The sequence below is a fragment of the Medicago truncatula genome, chromosome 6 (genome assembly GCF_003473485.1).
Source record: "Medicago truncatula cultivar Jemalong A17 chromosome 6, MtrunA17r5.0-ANR, whole genome shotgun sequence".
Taxonomy (NCBI): Eukaryota; Viridiplantae; Streptophyta; class Magnoliopsida; order Fabales; family Fabaceae; genus Medicago; species Medicago truncatula.
The window spans coordinates 41,546,202-41,565,585 of NC_053047.1; the positions used below are offsets into that span (position 1 = coordinate 41,546,202).

Here is a 19,384-nt window from a genome sequence, read left to right on the forward strand (position 1 = left end):
TTCGTATTGCTACTCTTCGTTCTAAGATCAATAATCTGAAGCAAGGTTCAAAATCAGTGTTAGACTACTTCACTGAAATGAAAACTCTTTGGGAAGAGTTGAATTCCCATCGTCCAATGCCACATTGTACTTGTCCTCATCCATGTCGTTGTGCTGCCATGAGAGAAGCTCGTAATTACAGGCTTGAGGATCAAGTCATCCAGTTTCTGACTGGTTTGAATGATCAATTCAACGTGATTAAGACTCAGGTGCTTATGCTTGATCCACTCCCCTCAATTAACAAAGTATACTCATTGGTTATACAAGAGGAAAGCAACAATAGTTCATTACACTCCTCCATTGATGAACCTTTATCTGTCATCAATGCTACTGATTCACGCAAACCTCAAGGCAGAGGGAGAGGATATTTTTCTGGCTCCAAGCCACCTAGACACTGTTCATTTTGTGGCAAGACCAATCATACTATTGAATATTGCTATCAGAAACATGGATTCCCAAATCCAAATTCTCAGAAGCAGCATTCTTCTGTTAATGCCTCAAGCAGTTTTGATGAAAAAGAGGCTTAATCAGGAAGTTGCAATGATGCATCTTCATCTTCCAGTACCAGTATTTCTCAGGAGAAGTATGATCCATTGCTTAGTTTGTTACAACAAGTGAATTTGCTTCCTGCACCAGCAGTTTCCACTCCTTCAAGTGCTAATCACATCCACACTTCATCCAATTCAACTTCCATCTCCAATATTGAGTCTGGTATATCTGCTTCCATTTTTTCATGTTCTATATCATCTAAATTTGATATTTGGTTGCTAGACTCTGGTGCTAATGAACATATAGTGTCATCTTCACATTGGTTCACCTCATTTCACAAAATTGCACCAAAACCTGTTAATTTACCTAATGGTTCTTATGTTTTAGTTGAATATGCTGGTACTATACACTTTACACCTCATCTTTATCTTGACAATGTTTTGTTTTCACCTTCATTCAACTTCAACCTGATTTCCATATCTAAGCTTTGCTCCTCTCTCAATTGTTATGCCACTTTTCATAATAACAAGTGTTTATTACAGGACCTCCATTCCCAGAAGATGATTGGTTTGGGTGAACCTTTTGCTGGTCTATATAGATTAGTTTTAGATTCAACTGCTTTTTCTTTACACAATAGTTTTTCAGTTAATCACGTTTCCACAAATAAAACCTTAACCATTCCTTCTTCTGCTTTATGGCATTTTAGATTGGGACATGTTTCTCATAAAAGACTGTCTCATATGTCTACTCTTTACCCTGCATTAACCTTTGATCACAAAGCCACATGTGATATCGGTCACTTTTCTAAACAAAAACAGTTACCATTTTCCAATAGTGTGTCTATTGCTTCCAGTAAATTTGAATTGTTACACTTTGATATTTGGGGCCCTTTGTCCATTCCTTCTATGCATAATCACAGATATTTTCTCACTATCCTTGATGACTATAGTAGATTTGTTTGGATTGTTTTGTTAAAGAATAAGTCTGAAGTATCACAACATGTCAAAAACTTCATTACCCTCATAGAAAACCAACACCATATCACCCCTAAAACTATTAGAAGTGACAATGGTCCTGAGTTTCTTTTAAACTCCTATTATGCTTCCAAAGGCATTTTTCATCATAGATCTTGTGTTGAGACACCTCAACAAAATGGTAGGGTTGAGAGAAAACACCAACATATTCTTAATATAGGAAGAGCTCTCCTTTTTCAGTCCAAATTACCTGCATCATATTGGTCCTATGCTCTCCTACATGCCACCTTTATCATCAACAGGGTCACTTCCCCAACTCTCAACAACAAATCTTCTTATCAATTGCTTCATGACAAAGTCCCTGACATTGATTCTTTCAAGGTTTTTGGTTCATTGTGTTACTCTACATCACTTCATTCTCATAGAACCAAACTTGATGCCAGAGCCAGAAAGTGTGTCTTTTTAGGTTACTCTGTTGGTTTTAAAGGATCTGTCCTATTAGATATTCACACTAGAGAGATACATATCTCTAGACATGTCACCTTCCATGAACACATATTACCTTATCCCCCATCTTCATCATCTGTTACTACTGATTGGGACTATTTTCCCTCTGATGCTTCCACCACAAGTAACCCCTCTGATACTCAATTACCACAACTTCCACCTCCCTTTATTGACATTGATCCTTCTCATCCTGCTTACACTCCCTCCCCACCACCTCCTCTCCCACCACCCACCTTGAGAAGGTCCTCTAGAACTGTTAACCCCCCATCACATTTACAGGATTTTGTATGCAGTCTTAATCATGCATCTGCTTCACAAACCAAGGATGTTTCTTATCCAATTCATCATTACATGTCTTTCACCAATTTGTCACCTTCTCATTGTGCTTATTCTTTGTCTATTGACTCCCACACTGAACCAACTACATATGCTGAGGCAAGCAAATTCAGTTGTTGGAATCAAGCTATGCAAGCTGAGATTTCTGCTCTTGAAAACACAGGGACATGGAAGCTGGTTGATTTACCACCAAATGTGAAACCTATTGGTTGTAAATGGATCTATAAGATCAAATATCATGCAGATGGGTCCATAGAAAGATACAAAGCACGTTTAGTTGCTAAAGGTTACAATCAGATAGAGGGTTTGGACTACTTTGATACATACTCTCCAGTTGCCAAATTAACAACTGTCAGAACTGTTATTGCATTGGCTTCCATCAATCATTGGCACATTCATCAGTTGGATGTCAATAATGCCTTTTTACATGGAGATCTGCAGGATGATGTTTACATGCTTGTTCCTCAAGGTATCACTCCTTCCAAACCCAATCAGGTCAGCAAACTAGTTAAATCACTCTATGGATTGAAACAGGCCAGTAGAAAGTGGTATGAGAAACTTACATCTCTTCTTATCACTCATAATTTTACTCAATCTACTTCTGATCATTCTTTGTTCACCAAGAAGACCACTACTTCATTTACTGTGTTACTAGTCTATGTGGATGATGTGATTATTGCTGGTGACTCTCTTTCTGAACTTCACTCCATCAAATCCATTTTGCATTCCTCTTTTAAAATCAAGGACCTTGGTCAATTGAAATACTTCCTTGGCTTAGAGGTTGCTCATTCTTCTGAAGGCATTTCTCTATGTCAGAGAAAATATTGCCTTGATTTGCTAACTGATACTGGTCTTCTGGCTTGCAAACCTGTTTCCACTCCATCTGACCCTTCTTGCAAGTTACATAATGATTCTAGTGCCCCTTATACTGATGTACCATCCTATAGGAGATTGATAGGCAGGCTTATCTATCTCACCAATACCAGACCAGATATCACATTTGCCACTCAACAGTTGAGCCAGTTTCTCACAGCTCCAACTGAACAACATTTCACAGCTGCAACTAGAATCTTAAGATATCTCAAGAAATGTCCTGGTCAAGGATTAATGTTCTCTAGGGACTCATATCTTTGTTTATCTGGCTACTCAGATGCTGACTGGGCTGGATGTTTAGATTCCAGGAGATCCATTTCAGGCCAGTGCTTCTTTCTTGGCAAATCCCTTATTTCTTGGAGAACCAAAAAGCAACTAACTGTCTCCAGGTCTTCTTCAGAAGCTGAATATCGTGCTTTAGGAGCAGCTACTTGCGAATTACAATGGCTTCTCTATCTGCTTAAAGATCTGCATGTTTCCATTGCTAAACTTCCTGTGCTTTACTGTGACAACCAGAGTGCCTTACACATTGCAGCTAACCCAGTCTTTCATGAAAGAACCAAGCACCTTGAGATTGACTGTCACTTGGTTAGAGAAAAACTACAAGCAGGAATAATGAAGCTTCTCCCTGTTTCTTCTTCTGATCAGCTAGCAGACTTCTTCACTAAACCTTTACTTCCTCAACCATTCACCACTTTACTTTTCAAGCTGGGAATGTTGGATATATACCATTCTCCAGCTTGTGGGGGACTATTAGAGGAAGAAGACAATAATAAACAAAGCTCTCCTAGTTTAATTGGATCTGAAGTTAACTAGTTTAGCTTTCTATATTCTACCTGATTTAGCTTGTTCATAGGTGATTTGTACTTTACTTTCTTCCTATAAATACCTGATGTACATTCATTCACTATCATGAGAAATGAGATCATTTTCACATTTTACATTCCATAACATATGTGAATCTTGATATCTGAAAATTGAGTGTCGACATGCTCCAAGAATGATGGATACCAAGTGGTAAAACTATCACCCAAAGTAAACTTATCATGTAAATATTGTTTCAATCTACTATGATAATATTCAACTTTGTTTGTTGTTATGTTACCAAAATCTATAATACGTGTTATCCTGGCCATCATAATTTTCTCCTTCAAAGGATTCAATACAATACTTTCAACATAATTCAAGAATTTTGGAAGATTTTCACACACCTTTTTGAAATTGTATAGATTCATCTGCATATAGTTCCTTAGAAGGAGAATGCACTACAAATTTCCAAGCATCCGGCGATGTGTTACATACATAAATTCGTCAACTTCACCATTTTGATTTGGGGTATTTGATTTTGCAATCCTTTCTTGCACCTAACTCTCGCATTTTTGGGAATATGATGTTTACATACTAAAGTAATAGATGATGGAAACGTATTAACAACATCATTCATAAGTGCGGTATCCCAGTCAGTAACAATTACCTTCGACAATCTTGACTCACCTGCCGTTATATATATACTTGAACACGTAGTTGTTATCTTCCAAACACTTGAACAATTGCTGCATTTATTTTGTCGAACTTCTTATGGTGTTTTTGTATCTTTGACGTGCATTTTAAACTTGCTTTGCATTAATTAATGGTTAAATTGTCTTTCCTTCTGTCTTTCAAAGTCGGCAAAATATTTATGATGGTCTCATTTGTCAATAGAGATCTTTGCTCCACCAACACCAAAGGTGCAAGAAGGTGAGCCTGAATAAGCAAAATTTGTAGAAAAACTACCATAAGTAGAACAAGCTCAAGCTAGTTCATCAAGAACTTCAAAAGAAGGTGTGAGAATAGCTAAGAAATCATTACATGATTGGCCAAACATTTTAGGAATCTCATCTATAATCTATACGAATGGGTTCACAACACCTGCACCCACAAGGTATCCTTCTTTGCACTTAGATTCCAAGTTCCAACCAATATTCATTAATCTAAAAGAAAATCATTGTCTCCCAAAAAAAATCATATGCATGCTCTATTTTTTTGATCATCTTCTCCCAAAAAAAACATGTATGTCAGCATTTTTAAAAGGTCTTTTATTATTTTTAAAATATCCTAAATCACTATTATCTTAACTTTTTTTATTTGAACATCAAGTACATTATATTATATAAAGATCAAATTAAATACAAAATTTACTTAATCCAGAGACCAAGACTGATTATGAGTTGATCTTGACCCAACACAACATCATAAAACCTCGCCCAGACCAACATAATATTATCTAAGAGCAGGGCCGTCTCTATGGAACTAGAGACCCGACTCTCAAAGTAAATACATTTCTAGAAGAAGAAAAAAACAAATTAAAATGTTTTTTAAAGAGGAAAAAAATGTTTATAATATTTTTTTTTGAGAGAATAATTATAATGTTTGTTATTAGAGATTTGCTATTTTATACCATAAGTCTTGACGCTACTTTGTTGTCTTTCGAGATTTTTCATGGGATTTATATATATGTTGCATGCTTTCTTTCGTTTGTTTTATTTGTTTATTTATGTGATGTGATATTTAGCTTATTCGCAGTCTCACAATTCCACACATTCATTTTGTTTGTGACATCAACAGTCGTTCCATCAAAATCAGATAAACCGTATTTAAATTCGATATTCATAATCATAAATAGAAAACAAAAGATATACTATCTTCCTTAAAAACAATGTATCATCTAACCATTTCGATCCAAATCGAACAGCTATCAATATTTCAAATGCGGGAATGCGGTGATTTTTCGACAATCAATATTTACATTGATAAGATAAGGGTGTAGGTACGGTAGTGGGAGACAGAACAAAAACAAACATACTATTATGCCGTTAATGAATGGACGGAATCGAGAAAAATGTATAAATTATATTTGAGGTCCATTGTTACTTTAATTAAACATATGCTGACACATTACTCTGAGCTCAACCCGATGATACTTCACTATCACAGTGTATAGAGTAGCTCTATTTATTTATTCACTCATTTCTGTTTCTGTCTTGTGGGGCCACAACCACATTAGATAGCCTTTCTTTGTTTTGCAAAATGTTGTTACTTTTTCTTTTAGCTTCACTTGTTTGTATTATTATTATATCATGCATTTAATTATAAAATCATTATTTAACATTTTTTCATTCTTAAAAATATATATGAATTTTTGATTAAAAATAAATATGATATTTTTATTCTCCCCAAATTTTTCATTATGTTTTTGATCTATAACGAGTAGTTTATGTTCATATTAATATTAAAGTTATGACTATTTTATATTTAAGATGTCTGTAAACTTATGTTACATTATTATGTGCATTCTTATGTTCATATTATGTTAACAAATTAGTATAAAAAACAAATGTCAAAATTATGTCTCTTGATTATATACATATGAAAAATTTGAATCAAGTTGGTTCATATTACTTTCTACTTGAATTAGTTTTATATATAAGAAAAATTTGAATCAACGAAAATTGAAGTATTTAGATCAAGTTATAAACTAAATCTTTCAACTCTTTCTTCTATAGAGGTAGTATTTCATAATACTAACATATAATCACGTTGTCTAATACACTTTAAATCCCACGATGATAATTGTTGCATTTGACAATTTCATACAAATTTTATTTTAAGTTAAGGGGGAGGTGCGTGCGGTGAGATCGAACCTAGACTCATGTCTTAGTAGTGTTTACCACTATGCTACACTCATGTCTTATTGTATTAATCATTGATGTATTTTAACTGTCATAAATTCAAAGTAGAAAATAATAGATTTGCAGTGATGCAAATCATATTAATTAGATAATACATTTGAAAAAATGAATTAAAATTAAATTGAAAATGACAATCTTTTAGATACAATTTTGTTTGCAAATGTTGTTGTTATTTTGATTATTATTATTATGAGACAATTCATTTTTTGTTAGTTATTTTGATCATTAATTTAGTTCATAAAATTAGAAATAAAAGTGACAATGATGATGTGTTTACTATGTGCTAAAAGTTCACACAAGGAACAAAATCTCTATTTATCCAATAAAAAACTATGTGCTGCTGTAAATCTTATTAAAATGATTTAATAAACAGTACACTCCATTCTAGACTCTACACAGGAAACAAGTACCGTTACTTTATGTCTTTATCTGAACCAAGCAAGCAAGCAAGTAGAACAAGAACAAGTACCAGAGCAGTGAGAATCTAGAGATAGAGAGAACAATGGCAAGAGGGTTTTGCTTCATCTTTGTTGTTTCATCAGTTTTGCTTATGCTTCTTGGTTTGTACTTCTTTCTCTTTCTTCTAACACTTTGCATTATGTTTATGATCTAAGTACTTTTGTTGCATGTTTCTTGGTTCATGATGTTTTTATGTTGTGTTTTTGTAATGTACTTGTTTCTAAGTACTTTTGTTGCATGTTTCTTGTTTCATGATGTCACTAGTTTCTCATAGCTATATTTTCTCTCACTTTCTTTTAAAAGTTGTTTGTGATGTTAAGCTTGTTACCCTTTATGGAAAACATGAGAAATGGAAGACTTCTATGTTTTGAACTAGAAAGAAGATAGGTTAAAAGCAGTTTCTAATGTTGTTGTTCATAGACATCAATCTCATTAAGTGGTTTGCATTATCAGTTACGTTTCATGTGGATCTAACTTTTCTAACCATCATTAACCAACCATATGTAGTGTGTGTTCGGTTATCCGGTGACAAAACTTGATTTTGAACTATGAAGCACGGACACTCCTCGAATTAGAGGTGTCCCGGTGTCGGCACATGTCGTGTAGACACCGACACGACACCGACCCATATAATTACACTGAATTATGAGATTTTCTCAAATTATTAGCGATGTTGGCATGTCAGTGTCCGTGTCGTGTCCAGTGTCCGTGCTTCATAGATTTTGAATAATTAATTATGTAAAATTGATTCCGCTTAAAAATGAGTTGAATGTAAAGTTATTTATGTTTCGATACACTCATGGAAACTTCAGGTTGAAGGTGCGTCTGAGTGTGTCCAACATTCGTACGATAGTGACACATAATCACTTTCATTTTCTTAAATTACTATTTACTACTTTGTCTACATATCAGTGTTTGTGTGTGTCCGAGTCCGACGGTGTCCCATAGGGTTTAACTCACATTTGAGAGATTTGGTTTTGATTTCGCAAAAAAAAGAAAGCTAGGTTGTTGGATATCTCAAGCCTAAACTACTTTTGTTCCATTTAGCATGATTAACTAAAATGAAGCTTTGTAACATCGGTTAAGAATTTTTTGGCTAACTATGTCATTAGTTAAAGTATCCTCCACACACAGACTTAGTCGATGATTGATATCCGTTGGGGAACCTGGTTGGACTACCTTTTGTGTGGTCTCCCCTTACAACCACATTTGTTCCATCCACAAGGCTCCAACAAGAAATATTACTTAAGGGATCCGAGTCCAGTTTCACTCGAATCAATGTAATGTTGGTTGGTTAAGACTTAAGCATTTGATATCGAAGCAATTGCAAGTTAATTAATTATTGTTTTGACTTGCAGATACTATTCTCAATAGTAATTCTTCTTTCTTCTTTAATTCTTATTTATTTTATTTGATTTTATGAATTTTTTTCCAGATTGTTGCTATGGGAGTTTTGTTGGAATTTGCTATGGAAGAAATGCTGATGACCTACCTCCACCTGATAAGGTGTCACAGTTGGTTCAAGATCACAAAATTAAATATGTTAGAATTTATGATTCTAACATACAAGTTCTAAAATCTTTTGCAAACACTGGCGTCGAACTTATGATTGGAATTCCAAATCTAGATTTGCTTCCATTCTCTCAGTTCCAAACTAATGCAGATACTTGGCTGAGAAATAGCATCCTTCCTTACTATCCAGCCACTAAGATCACATACATAACTGTCGGTGCCGAAGTCACAGAAAGTCCTGAAAACATTTCCGCATTAGTCGTGCCAGCGATGACTAATGTCCTTGCAGCACTCAAGAAAGCTGGACTTCATAAGAAGATAAAAGTTTCCAGTACTCATTCACTTGGTGTTTTGTCTCGATCGTTCCCTCCTTCAGCCGGTGCTTTTAATAGCAAACATGCTCATTTCCTGAAGCCACTGCTAGAATTTCTTGCAGAAAATCAGTCGCCTTTTATGATTGATCTATATCCTTATTACGCATATCGTGACTCTCCAACCAAAGTGTCCTTGGACTATGCATTGTTCGAGTCCTCCTCCGAAGTTATTGACCCTAACACTGGTTTGCTTTATACAAACATGTTTGATGCTCAGATTGATGCTATTTATTTTGCATTAACAGCGTTGAATTTCAGAACGATTAAAGTCATGGTAACCGAAACAGGTTGGCCTTCGAAAGGTTCACCTAAGGAGACAGCTGCTACTCCTGATAATGCACAAACATATAATACCAATCTGATAAGACATGTTATCAATGAAACCGGCACACCTGCAAAGCCGGGAGAAGAGCTAGACATCTACATATTTTCGTTGTTCAACGAAAACAGGAAGCCGGGTTTGGAATCTGAGAGGAACTGGGGAATAGTTTATCCGGACCTAACAAACGTGTATAGCCTAGATTTTACCGGACGAGGTCCTGTAGACATGACCGCAGATGCAAATGCTACTAGTCCAACTTCAAATGGAACAAAATGGTGCATTGCTTCGAGTAATGCAACACAACTTGACTTACAGAATGCGATAAATTGGGCATGTGGTACTTCTGGAAATGTGGACTGTACTGCTATCCAGCCTAGCCAGCCTTGTTTTGAGCCGGATAACTTAGTCTCGCATGCTTCATATGCTTTTAATAGCTATTACCAGCAAAATGGTGCTTCTGATGTTGCTTGTAGTTTTGGAGGAACTGGCGTCCTTGTTGATAAGGATCCAAGTATGTTCATATCTCATCACTTAATTAATTTGCTTTACTTTTTTCTGTTTTTTTTTTTCCGTATACTTATCTTCTCGGCAGCTATTGCATGGTTTTTTGAGGTTTAAATATGTTATGGTCCCTGTAAATATACAATATTTTCCATCTGTCCTTGCTATTTTTTTAGTCCCGATAATCGATAAAATTTGTTCATGTTTGAATGATCCTGTAATATGTGTAGATGATTTATTATTGCTATAGCATTTTTATAGACTGTTTTGCTTACTGAACAAACTATTTGTTTTCGATTTTGCAGCCTATGACAACTGCATCTACATGAAAACTGGGTATGTTCAGTTCTTGAAAATTTCTTTGTTGGTTTAATGTCCTTAAATTGTTATATTATTTGAAGCATGACATTTGAGTCTTTTTCTCTCTTTCTTTTGAGCAGAAATAACCAAACTTTGGCAAGTAATAATACAACGGCAACGTCAATATCTTCACCTCCATCCTCCTCAAGCAAAGAAGTCTACACTTCAATCTCTACTAGTGCTCTTCTTTTGATCTTTCTCCTCTTTCTTTTGGATATCGGACAAGCCTAACAAGCTTGATCGATGACAAGAGGAAAGCTTTCGATTGTTGAAAAGGCAACATGATTAATTTTTTACCACGTTGAGGTGTATGCTGCTTTTGGCATGAAGGAAAAGTAATGATTTCAGAAGATTTTTTAGTAGTGCATCAAAAAAATGTAAATTTGTATGAAATTTAACTATTGCATGTAGATTAGAGCAATCTGTCTTCTAGTTTTGTATTCCAAGTGACAGGCCAAAATAGCAGGATGAACATTTTCTGTGGTTTAGTTTTGTAAGTGTTGCTTCAACTTTTGAATGTGGAAGTTTAGGTACAGTCTCAATAGTTTCATGTAGGGAATGTATAACAATGGATTCATATTTTCTATTACATCAATGCATGTGTTATTAGTGAAAAATGACACTCCAAAAGGTCTGCAGTACCAAATTTGCTTGTAGCATCAGCATTCATTTTTCATTATTATATACATGGCGAAAATGAATGTTACCTCTGTAACATCGACACTCTAGATTGAAGGCATGGTGTTTGACAGTTATCGGTATCCAACACAAACACATGCAACACTGATTTATAGTATGTTATTAGTTTGTTTACAAGCTTATGCTGAGATGATTTATCAGTGCCTGTTACAATTGTTGAGGAACATACATATTTTGTTCAATTGGTTTTAATAAACATTTTTTTGCAGCAACAATGAGCAAATCTCTTCCTATCTGTTTATTTTTTGGTCAGCTTAATAATATTTACCAAGGGGGCTGCTTTCCCCACCACTACTAAAAACCTCCATGTTTTTGGTAATATGCATCCCGACTGCACAAATTGGTCGAGCACACGCATATGAACTACATAAATTTGACAGTTGTTTTAGATGCATATGTATCGAATTCCCCATGACATAACAGTGATTTTGCATGATCTTTTCAATGTTTTTGATTGTTGGCCCATTTGTGGTATTCATCGTTCAGATTATGTGCAGTCAACATTTTCAATGATCTATGGATGGAAAACTAAAGGTTTTAGTGATAACATGGAGCTGAAATCCCAGCTTTGACGTTTCTCATAATCTTTTTCCACACCTTTTTGACACATCCTTGTAGCTTCCTGCTGAAAATTCAGTGCATTGCTTCCTCGTATGTCATGATTAATTTATGCGTGCAACAATTAGAACATGCATCACATACAGCGTAGCATTTGAGATAACTCAAAGCCCCTCGTTGTTGAGCCAAAACCAGCAACTTTAGATGCAACATCTTCACCACTTACAAATACACAACTAACGTTAAAATCAGTTATGCAATGCAAACCAACAACAATAAAATAAAAGGGTTAATAGTGTTTTAACCCCCTGTAATATAAATCATTTCCGGTTTTCCCCCTGTAAAATCTTTTTTTTTTTGAATTTCATCCTTGTAATTTAAAGATTTTATGGTTTTGGACCTTCATGAAAAATTTCACCCCCTTTAAATTGAGCAAATTTAGGTTTGTCCACTTGTAATTTGAGCAAATTTCGGTTTACCCCCTGTTAATTTGAGCAAATTTCGGTTTACCCCCTACCATATCTTCGATTTTGTACAGTCAAAATTCATGATGTTAGAATAATTAATCAAGTACTTAGTGGAGATATATTACTGGGGATAAAACACCATTAATAAAATCATCAGCCTACTATTCCTTTTGTTAAGAGCTTTTCAGACCAAGACAATAAAGTAAACTCATTAGCACCCTATACGAAATCCAGAAATCATGAAAATTATAGTTACAAATTGTCACAATCAACTAATTACATTTAACTTCTACTATCTCAGGTTATCTTCTACTAATTACATTTAGCTAGATGACCCAGTACGATTCAACTGCTTTCCCAGTTGCTTACCCTTCTCAGCCTTTCGCCCCTTGCTAAACGTGGCCCTCCTGTGCTTAATCTGAGAATCAATGTGCATGAGTCAAAAGTCTGAATGTTTGTATGAGCATAATCACTGCATAAAAAATAAGCGAGTGCGCATGCATGGGCTTGCAATGAGTATGATGCGTAAAAAATAGGGCAAAAACGTGAATTAGGGTACTTGTGAGTGATTATAAAGCATGAGGCATGCTTTCTTCCTTCTAGAGGCTATAGGACAAGATTATCCCTGCTAGTAGGGCCCTAGTCCTAGCCGCCCACCCCTTTTTTTGGGAGCATTCATTTCTCTTTCTTTTGCAGGTTGTTGGGTGTTTTTTTTTCTTCTTTTTTTTTTCAGGTTGGACGCTTACAGGAGGTGGTGTGTTGAGCAGGTCTTTTTGGTGGACGGGAGTTTGATGGATCCACTGCCCAGCTAGGAGCTCTGGTGTTTGTCTTGGCTTTTTTCTTTTGGCTGGTTTTGAGTACGGCTTGCACTCATTTTTGGTGCATTGTTTTTTATGTTTTGTTTTGGGTCCCCTGGATTCCTCTTTTTACTCATTATTGCACCTAAATAGTTGCCATTTAAACAAAATGAAAACTAAAACCAAACACAGGCCTGCACGATAGGCCAGTGAGATAAGTATCAAATGCAAATGTGCAGACTACTAGAATGAAAATATTGATGCTATTAATTTACATCGATCAAGCTTTTTGAACTATTTTAAATAATCACCTGTATATTCGCTGATTTGAGAAGATAATTATCAAAACCTGCTCAATCTTCATCATCAGTGCTGGCATCATCGCTACTATAGTCACTACTATCACTTTCTCCAAGATCCAAATTAACTGGTGCCACTTGAATAATTTCTGGCAGCTTTGGCTGAGGAACATGAGGGTGTAACTGTTGTTCCTCAATCCTTGGTATTGAAAGGGAGTCCAATGCCACAGGATCCCCTGGTTTCCACCCAGGTGGGGGCTTAATTGGTATATCAATAGGCAACTGTACAGGCATTCCAGGCTTCCAACCAGCCGGAACAGTAAAATTTGGAGGTAGCAGTCCTTGAATTCCAGGCAAATTTGCAAGTGAATTGGCATCCACAGGCTGTAAAGGTGGAGGCTCAATAATAGCCTCAATTGTTTTCTCCGTGGTTTCAGCCGACTTTGGTAATCCAATATCCAGATCTGCAAAATTATATAACTGTGAAGCTCTCATTTGCTCGTCTTGCGGTGCAGGTGGAAGTGCACCCCGGAGAGGGGCCTGCCCTGCTCCAAATTCTGGAGGTGCAAACGTTGTATAACTTATTCGATGAGCATATGATAATATATCTGACAGCTTCAGCTGAGACGATACTGTTGATGTAGTCAAAGAAACATCTTCACTTCCATCTCCTAATTTTAATCTCTTGGTTTTGCTGCGATAATCAGAGTAATCATCAACAAGAATATCAAGTACCCTCTCAGCATCTTTGAGTTTGTTGGCAAATGCAAGTAGTGCTGAATCTTTTGAGCAAATTTCCTGGTCGATCTTTTGCTTAGCATCTTTTTGATCAAGAACTTCCTGGAGTTCGGAAACAGCTTCAAACATTTGGGTTTGAAGGTTGGTGAAAAGTGAAAGGATTTCTTTGGTGGTAGAAGGAGACGAATCGAGCGATGCAGAAGAACGTGGTTGGCCTTGTGAAGAAAGGAAGGTCGGGAGTGATCCACGGAATGCACTAACCCAAAGGGACTTGTTGGGTGATACTTCAAAGAGCTTAGTAGATAAGGAAGCCATTTGTTGAAGAAGTGCTTGTGCTCTAGGAAGGGGTGGGAGAAGAGAGAGTAGAGCAGGAGAAGGGGTTGCCAAATGACGGTCTTGGTGGTGATTGGTGGTCTGTAGAGGAGGGAGCTTTGGAGGGGTAGGGTTTGGAATCAACGGTGAGTTAGGGTTTGTTAGGCCTAGCCTAGCAGGTGACTGTACAACTTGGTGTTGAAGCATTTTTTGTCAATGATTCTTGTGTCTCCAACAAGGTAACAGAAGGGCTTGAGCCAGAGCTACCCACTGATAAATGTCACCTGTGCAATAGAATGTCAACGGACAAGTATTCAGTATACTACGACATGTCAACTAAAGTAACAATTGATATCCTATTTTCTTAAGACTAAAATCCAAGTTGAAAGTGAGGATATCAATTTATCAAATGACTTGTAACAAACCCAATGCATAAATCCAGGCTAGAAATTACAGGTCTAATTTGTAAAACAGAAACAGAGGGAAAAGTTGAAAAAAAGCATTAATTATATTGTAGATTCCTAAAAATCAATAGTTACGAAATAGAGGGAGTACTACATTTGACAAAGTTGATGATCTATTGATAACTAGGATAACTAGGTATTTTTGTGAATTCCCTTTGAAAATATCTGATACGATCAGATTGAAACATGCAGATGATACAAAAAGTGTGTGAAAGGTAGATAATTTCCCTGCACCGTAAAATATACCGTACTAGTGCAAAAAATAACTGATATAGTTTATATAGGTGAACCATTATGCTAAGGAAATTATATACAGGTTGTTCCATTCAATATTCTTCGCTCTGCTCAATTTTCCGTAGGACTTGAGCAACATAGAAATCAAAATAGCAGTTGATGTATAAAACTGCGGACATTTTTAATGATTTTAGAAAAATCGCTGTTTTGATAAAACTGAACACATATTTTACCAAGATTACATATCGAAGGGGAACTAAAACACATTGTGTTCATCAGTATAAACAAGAAAGTTAATCTAATCTTAGATAACCGTATCAGTTAACCAAGAGTAGATTCGGATAAAAAAAAAAAGTAACTCCTAAAACATTATTTTTGAAAACTATGGAACCTCTTTAGATAAAATGAGTATGTGAAAGAATCGGTTTAGTTATTGTATGCATATCTAAAGTAATTATTGTTATCTTATTATAATTAATTATGCTTATATGTGCTTCACAAAGACCTATCTAATGATTCTTATATACACTTTCTAGGCTTGTCATCCACTGTTGTTCATCACGGATTGCAAAAAAGAACGCTTTGTTCAAATTCTGCTAGGCTACACAGCTATAGTGCCACAATAGCCGCAGTTCAACAGTATTTTGTACTAAATAGCGGATTGCCGGACAATAGCGACTAGTTCAAATTCTGCCACACAATAGCACTATAGTGCAGTAATAGCCACTATTTGACAGTATTTCTCTTACCTATTTTTGGATTTGAAACAATCTACTACACGAAATACTAGGTCAGTTGTTACATCCAGTGCACTTTTAGATTTCTAGGAGCCATGCTTTCTGAGCTTCTAACCAACTGGACCATCTATGCAAATAAGGTACTTTATATTATAATCTTCTGTATTGAAAAACATGGAATGTGTCCGTAGGGACAAACTTTAAGCCATGGTTCCTCCAGTGTGAAGCTTTTACAAGTCTACTGGTCGGCCTAGATTTGGCTGTTAGATTGCTACCTCTTGTGGACAATTCACCTACTATAGGAGGATTTCTTGCAGAGGTTTTCCTTGGTCTTGTTTTGTTCCACTCAACTATGACTAAGAAACAAAGAAACCTTTAATTATTGTTGTTTCAATATGAGATATATTCCAGCTTTTATATAGCCTTTGCAGAATCGATAAAAATCACTGAGATCTTCTCCAAAGCATTCCGCTTTCAAATTAACGCATGATAAAACATAGCAGAATAGACATCACTTATCACTCAATTTTAACCAACTATACTTCATTGTCCATCAGTGTTGTCAAATTTCCACCACAGCAGCACCGTGACTTTATAGAATGCGGACCATAATCCGCAAAACCTAATGTACCTGTCATGTTTCCGCCATAGGCCGCAACACTATGTTTATATGGCGGATTTTCAGATGGCCAACATAATTTGGCATCCGCCATTGATAACACAATTAAAATTAAAATTAAGCATTATCCCTTATAATTGGGGCAGAAGGCTCCTGCCAAGTGGACTCTAAGAAGGTTAAATCTACACAGTCTTACACCCCATAAATGGAGAGATTGTTTCTAGAATTCGAATTCCTAACTTCCCAATCACAAAGCAAAAACCTTAACGTTGCACCAAAGCATTATCATCGATTAAAATACGGCTAAAAAATTAAAACATGAAATTCAAAAAATAATCCAACCTATGAAAATTCAGAATTAAAAAAAAAGGGGGGGGAAATGGGAAGCTAATCAATTATTATTAATATCTGTGACCCTAAATGAACATTTTACAACTATCTCAAGTGAATTCGAACTCCGTCTCTTGATATTACAAAGTCAAACTCTTAAACAGAGATCCACAAAATCAAGCTCAATCACTGTTCATTTATGAAAATTAAGCTTTCCTAATCTCATAACACAATATTCACATTGATCAACAAAAACCCAATCACATAATTACCATGAAATTGTAAAAAAACCTAACTTTATGATTTTCACTTACAAAAAAACCATAACACTGACAAACCCATAACTTAAATTCCAAATATTCTAATCTCATAACACAATACTCACATAAATCAACAAAAACCCAATAACATAATAATCATGAAATTCCTTAAAAAATAAATAAATTATCATGAAATTGTAAAAAAAAACCTAACTTTATGATTTCCACTTACAACAATCATACACTAATTAACTTATAACTTAAATTCCAAACTTCATAATTTTTTTATTTTATTTTAAATTTCCCATTTTTTTCTTCTAAACTTCATCAAACCCATCTTGAAAGTAAAGTAAAAGGCGTAATCGGGTTTATGTAAATGAAATTACAAAAAAAAAAAAGATTTTAAAAGAAAATGAATGAAAATTTTACCCCAGCAAGTTTTGATTGTTTGAGAATGAGAAGCTAAGTAGAAGTTGATTCTCAGAAATACTCTGCCGCTTGACGCCGGCGGTGGAGAATTGGTGATCAAAGACGGAAGCTTTTCTCATAAAACCATAACATTCAATGAGTTAGTGCATGTTTGGTTAAGAAGTGATTTTGAAAAAAATTGATTTTACTTGAAAAGTAAATATCAATGTAAAAATTATATTTCGACTCAACTTTTTTAATTCAAGTTAAAAAACCAAGACTTAAATATATGAATCTTTTTTGACTAAAAAGATAAATATATGAAATTTTGTTGGCTTAATCCATCAGTACCTTAACTTATTTTTAGTTTTCACTTTGGTCTCCTAATTATAAACTGTCTCAAATTTGATCTCATAAATTTTCAGTCGTTTACTATTTTGATCCTTTCTGTTAGTTTCTAATGTGTAACATTTCTGATATAATTTCAACCATTCGATTGCAGGTCCATTATATACAATAGTGAACCATCACCACATAATTTTTTCCCTCTCTTCATCTTCTTCCGTACACCACTTCTTCATATTCATACAAAATTCAAGGATTTTATTTTTATAAAAGGAACATTTTATTAAATAATTAAACCAACATTACAAATGGGCATACATTTCCATCATTATTACCATCTTCATCCCTCTTCTTTGCCTTCATTTTATCACAAGGCTGCAACTTCGAAAGCCAACTCTCGCAGAATCCATTTCTTTGTCTAAACAATTAACAACCTTTCCTTATTCCTTCTATGCATGTTCAAACCCAATTACAAAAAATCAGAGGTTGCACAAATAACTCCTAAAAATATGATTTTTAAAAAAAAAAAAAAAAAACATACAAAACAAAACAAGATTATTGTTCTTTCTTTCTGCTGAAAGAAAATGAAAATGAAATTAATGGAAATCATGCATATTCCATTTTCACACATTTTTTTTTATGATGTTGTTGTTGTTGTTTCAAGCACCATGTTGTTGTTGTGTTGTTGATGTGCTGAAATTGGAGAAATCTATTTTTCTTTAATTCATGATGATGATGATGAAAAGAATAAAAAAGGGTTGAATTTGATTTCTTGATGTGTTGTTGCTGCTATTGATGATAATTTCTAGATTTTTGTAGAAAAAAAATTCTGGGTTTTAATTCTATTTGAATGTTAAGTGTTTTAATTTGATGAAATTTATTGTTGTTTTAGTTTGAGTTTTCAATATGGTGCTACTGATAGGATTGATGAAGATGAAGAAGAAGAAGATGAAAGATGAAGAAGAAGAAGATGAAAGATGAAGATGAAGAAAATGATAAAAGTATTAGGTGTTAGTGGTTCACAGTAAAGTACAATAGACCCTACATAATTCAACGGTCCTCATTTAAAGAAAAAATCAAATGGTAAACGACAGAAGATTTATGAGACCAAATTGAGACACTTTATATTTAGGACCAAAGTGAAAACCAGAAATAAGTTAAGGGACCAAATGATGTATTAAGCCAATTTTGTTTACTTCGACATGAATCAAAAGTTGACAGAAAACTAAATTTAAAAAACAAAAAAAAAAACTAAATTTAAAATATTTATAAATAAAAAATTATTTGAACATAATTTTTTTCCAAATGTGGAATATAACAAAGGCTTAGTTTAATTTAGACTCAAAATAAAATTTTAATTAATTATTTAAAATGGTTTTATTTAGATATTTTATATTGTTTAAAATATGTATTTATATTAAATTAAAATGTTCTATGATTTTACCAAATATAATTATATTTGAACAACTATTTGTATGACAACTTATGAGACAGCTATAAATTTGCAAAAAAAAAAAAAAGTAGATAATGACACAAAAAGCAAAGTAATAGAAAGAAAGTGAAAATATATTGTTGAATATGAGAGAGAAAATTGTTATAAAATGATTGTCCAAATATATTTCATTTTGAGTTTTTCTATTCAC

At 34.5% G+C, this 19,384-nt stretch overlaps 2 protein-coding genes across 2 annotated transcripts; one reads left to right on the forward strand and one right to left on the reverse strand.

Moving 5' to 3' along the window:
* Positions 1–7,302: 7,302 nt before the first annotated feature.
* On the forward strand, positions 7,303–11,091 carry LOC25496993 (glucan endo-1,3-beta-glucosidase 13). Its single transcript, XM_013597747.3, has 4 exons — positions 7,303–7,506; positions 8,841–10,124; positions 10,420–10,450; positions 10,555–11,091. The coding sequence occupies exons 1-4, from the start codon at positions 7,449–7,451 to the stop codon at positions 10,703–10,705; spliced, it is 1,524 nt and encodes a 507-aa protein (XP_013453201.1). The 5' UTR covers positions 7,303–7,448; the 3' UTR covers positions 10,706–11,091.
* Positions 11,092–12,319: 1,228 nt separating this feature from the next.
* LOC11426971 (mediator of RNA polymerase II transcription subunit 4) lies at positions 12,320–17,636 on the reverse strand. Its single transcript, XM_003620685.4, has 3 exons — positions 17,418–17,636; positions 13,307–14,628; positions 12,320–12,616 (listed from the first exon to the last, which is right to left on the reverse strand). The coding sequence occupies exon 2, from the start codon at positions 14,549–14,551 to the stop codon at positions 13,349–13,351; it is 1,203 nt and encodes a 400-aa protein (XP_003620733.2). The 5' UTR covers positions 14,552–14,628; positions 17,418–17,636; the 3' UTR covers positions 12,320–12,616; positions 13,307–13,348.
* Between the last annotated feature and the right edge of the window lie 1,748 nt (positions 17,637–19,384).

What these genes read in the sequence shown, in the direction of transcription:
- LOC25496993 (XM_013597747.3), top strand. Translation starts at nt 7,449, where the DNA reads ATGGCAAGAGGGTTTTGCTTCATCTTTGTTGTTTCATCAGTTTTGCTT. An exon ending in CCTTGTTGATAAGGATCCAA is followed by an intron (nt 10,125 to 10,419) that starts GTATGTTCATAT and finishes TCGATTTTGCAG; the next exon opens with CCTATGACAACTGCATCTAC. An exon ending in TGCATCTACATGAAAACTGG is followed by an intron (nt 10,451 to 10,554) that starts GTATGTTCAGTT and finishes TCTTTTGAGCAG; the next exon opens with AAATAACCAAACTTTGGCAA.
- LOC11426971 (XM_003620685.4), bottom strand. Translation starts at nt 14,551, where the DNA reads ATGCTTCAACACCAAGTTGTACAGTCACCTGCTAGGCTAGGCCTAACA.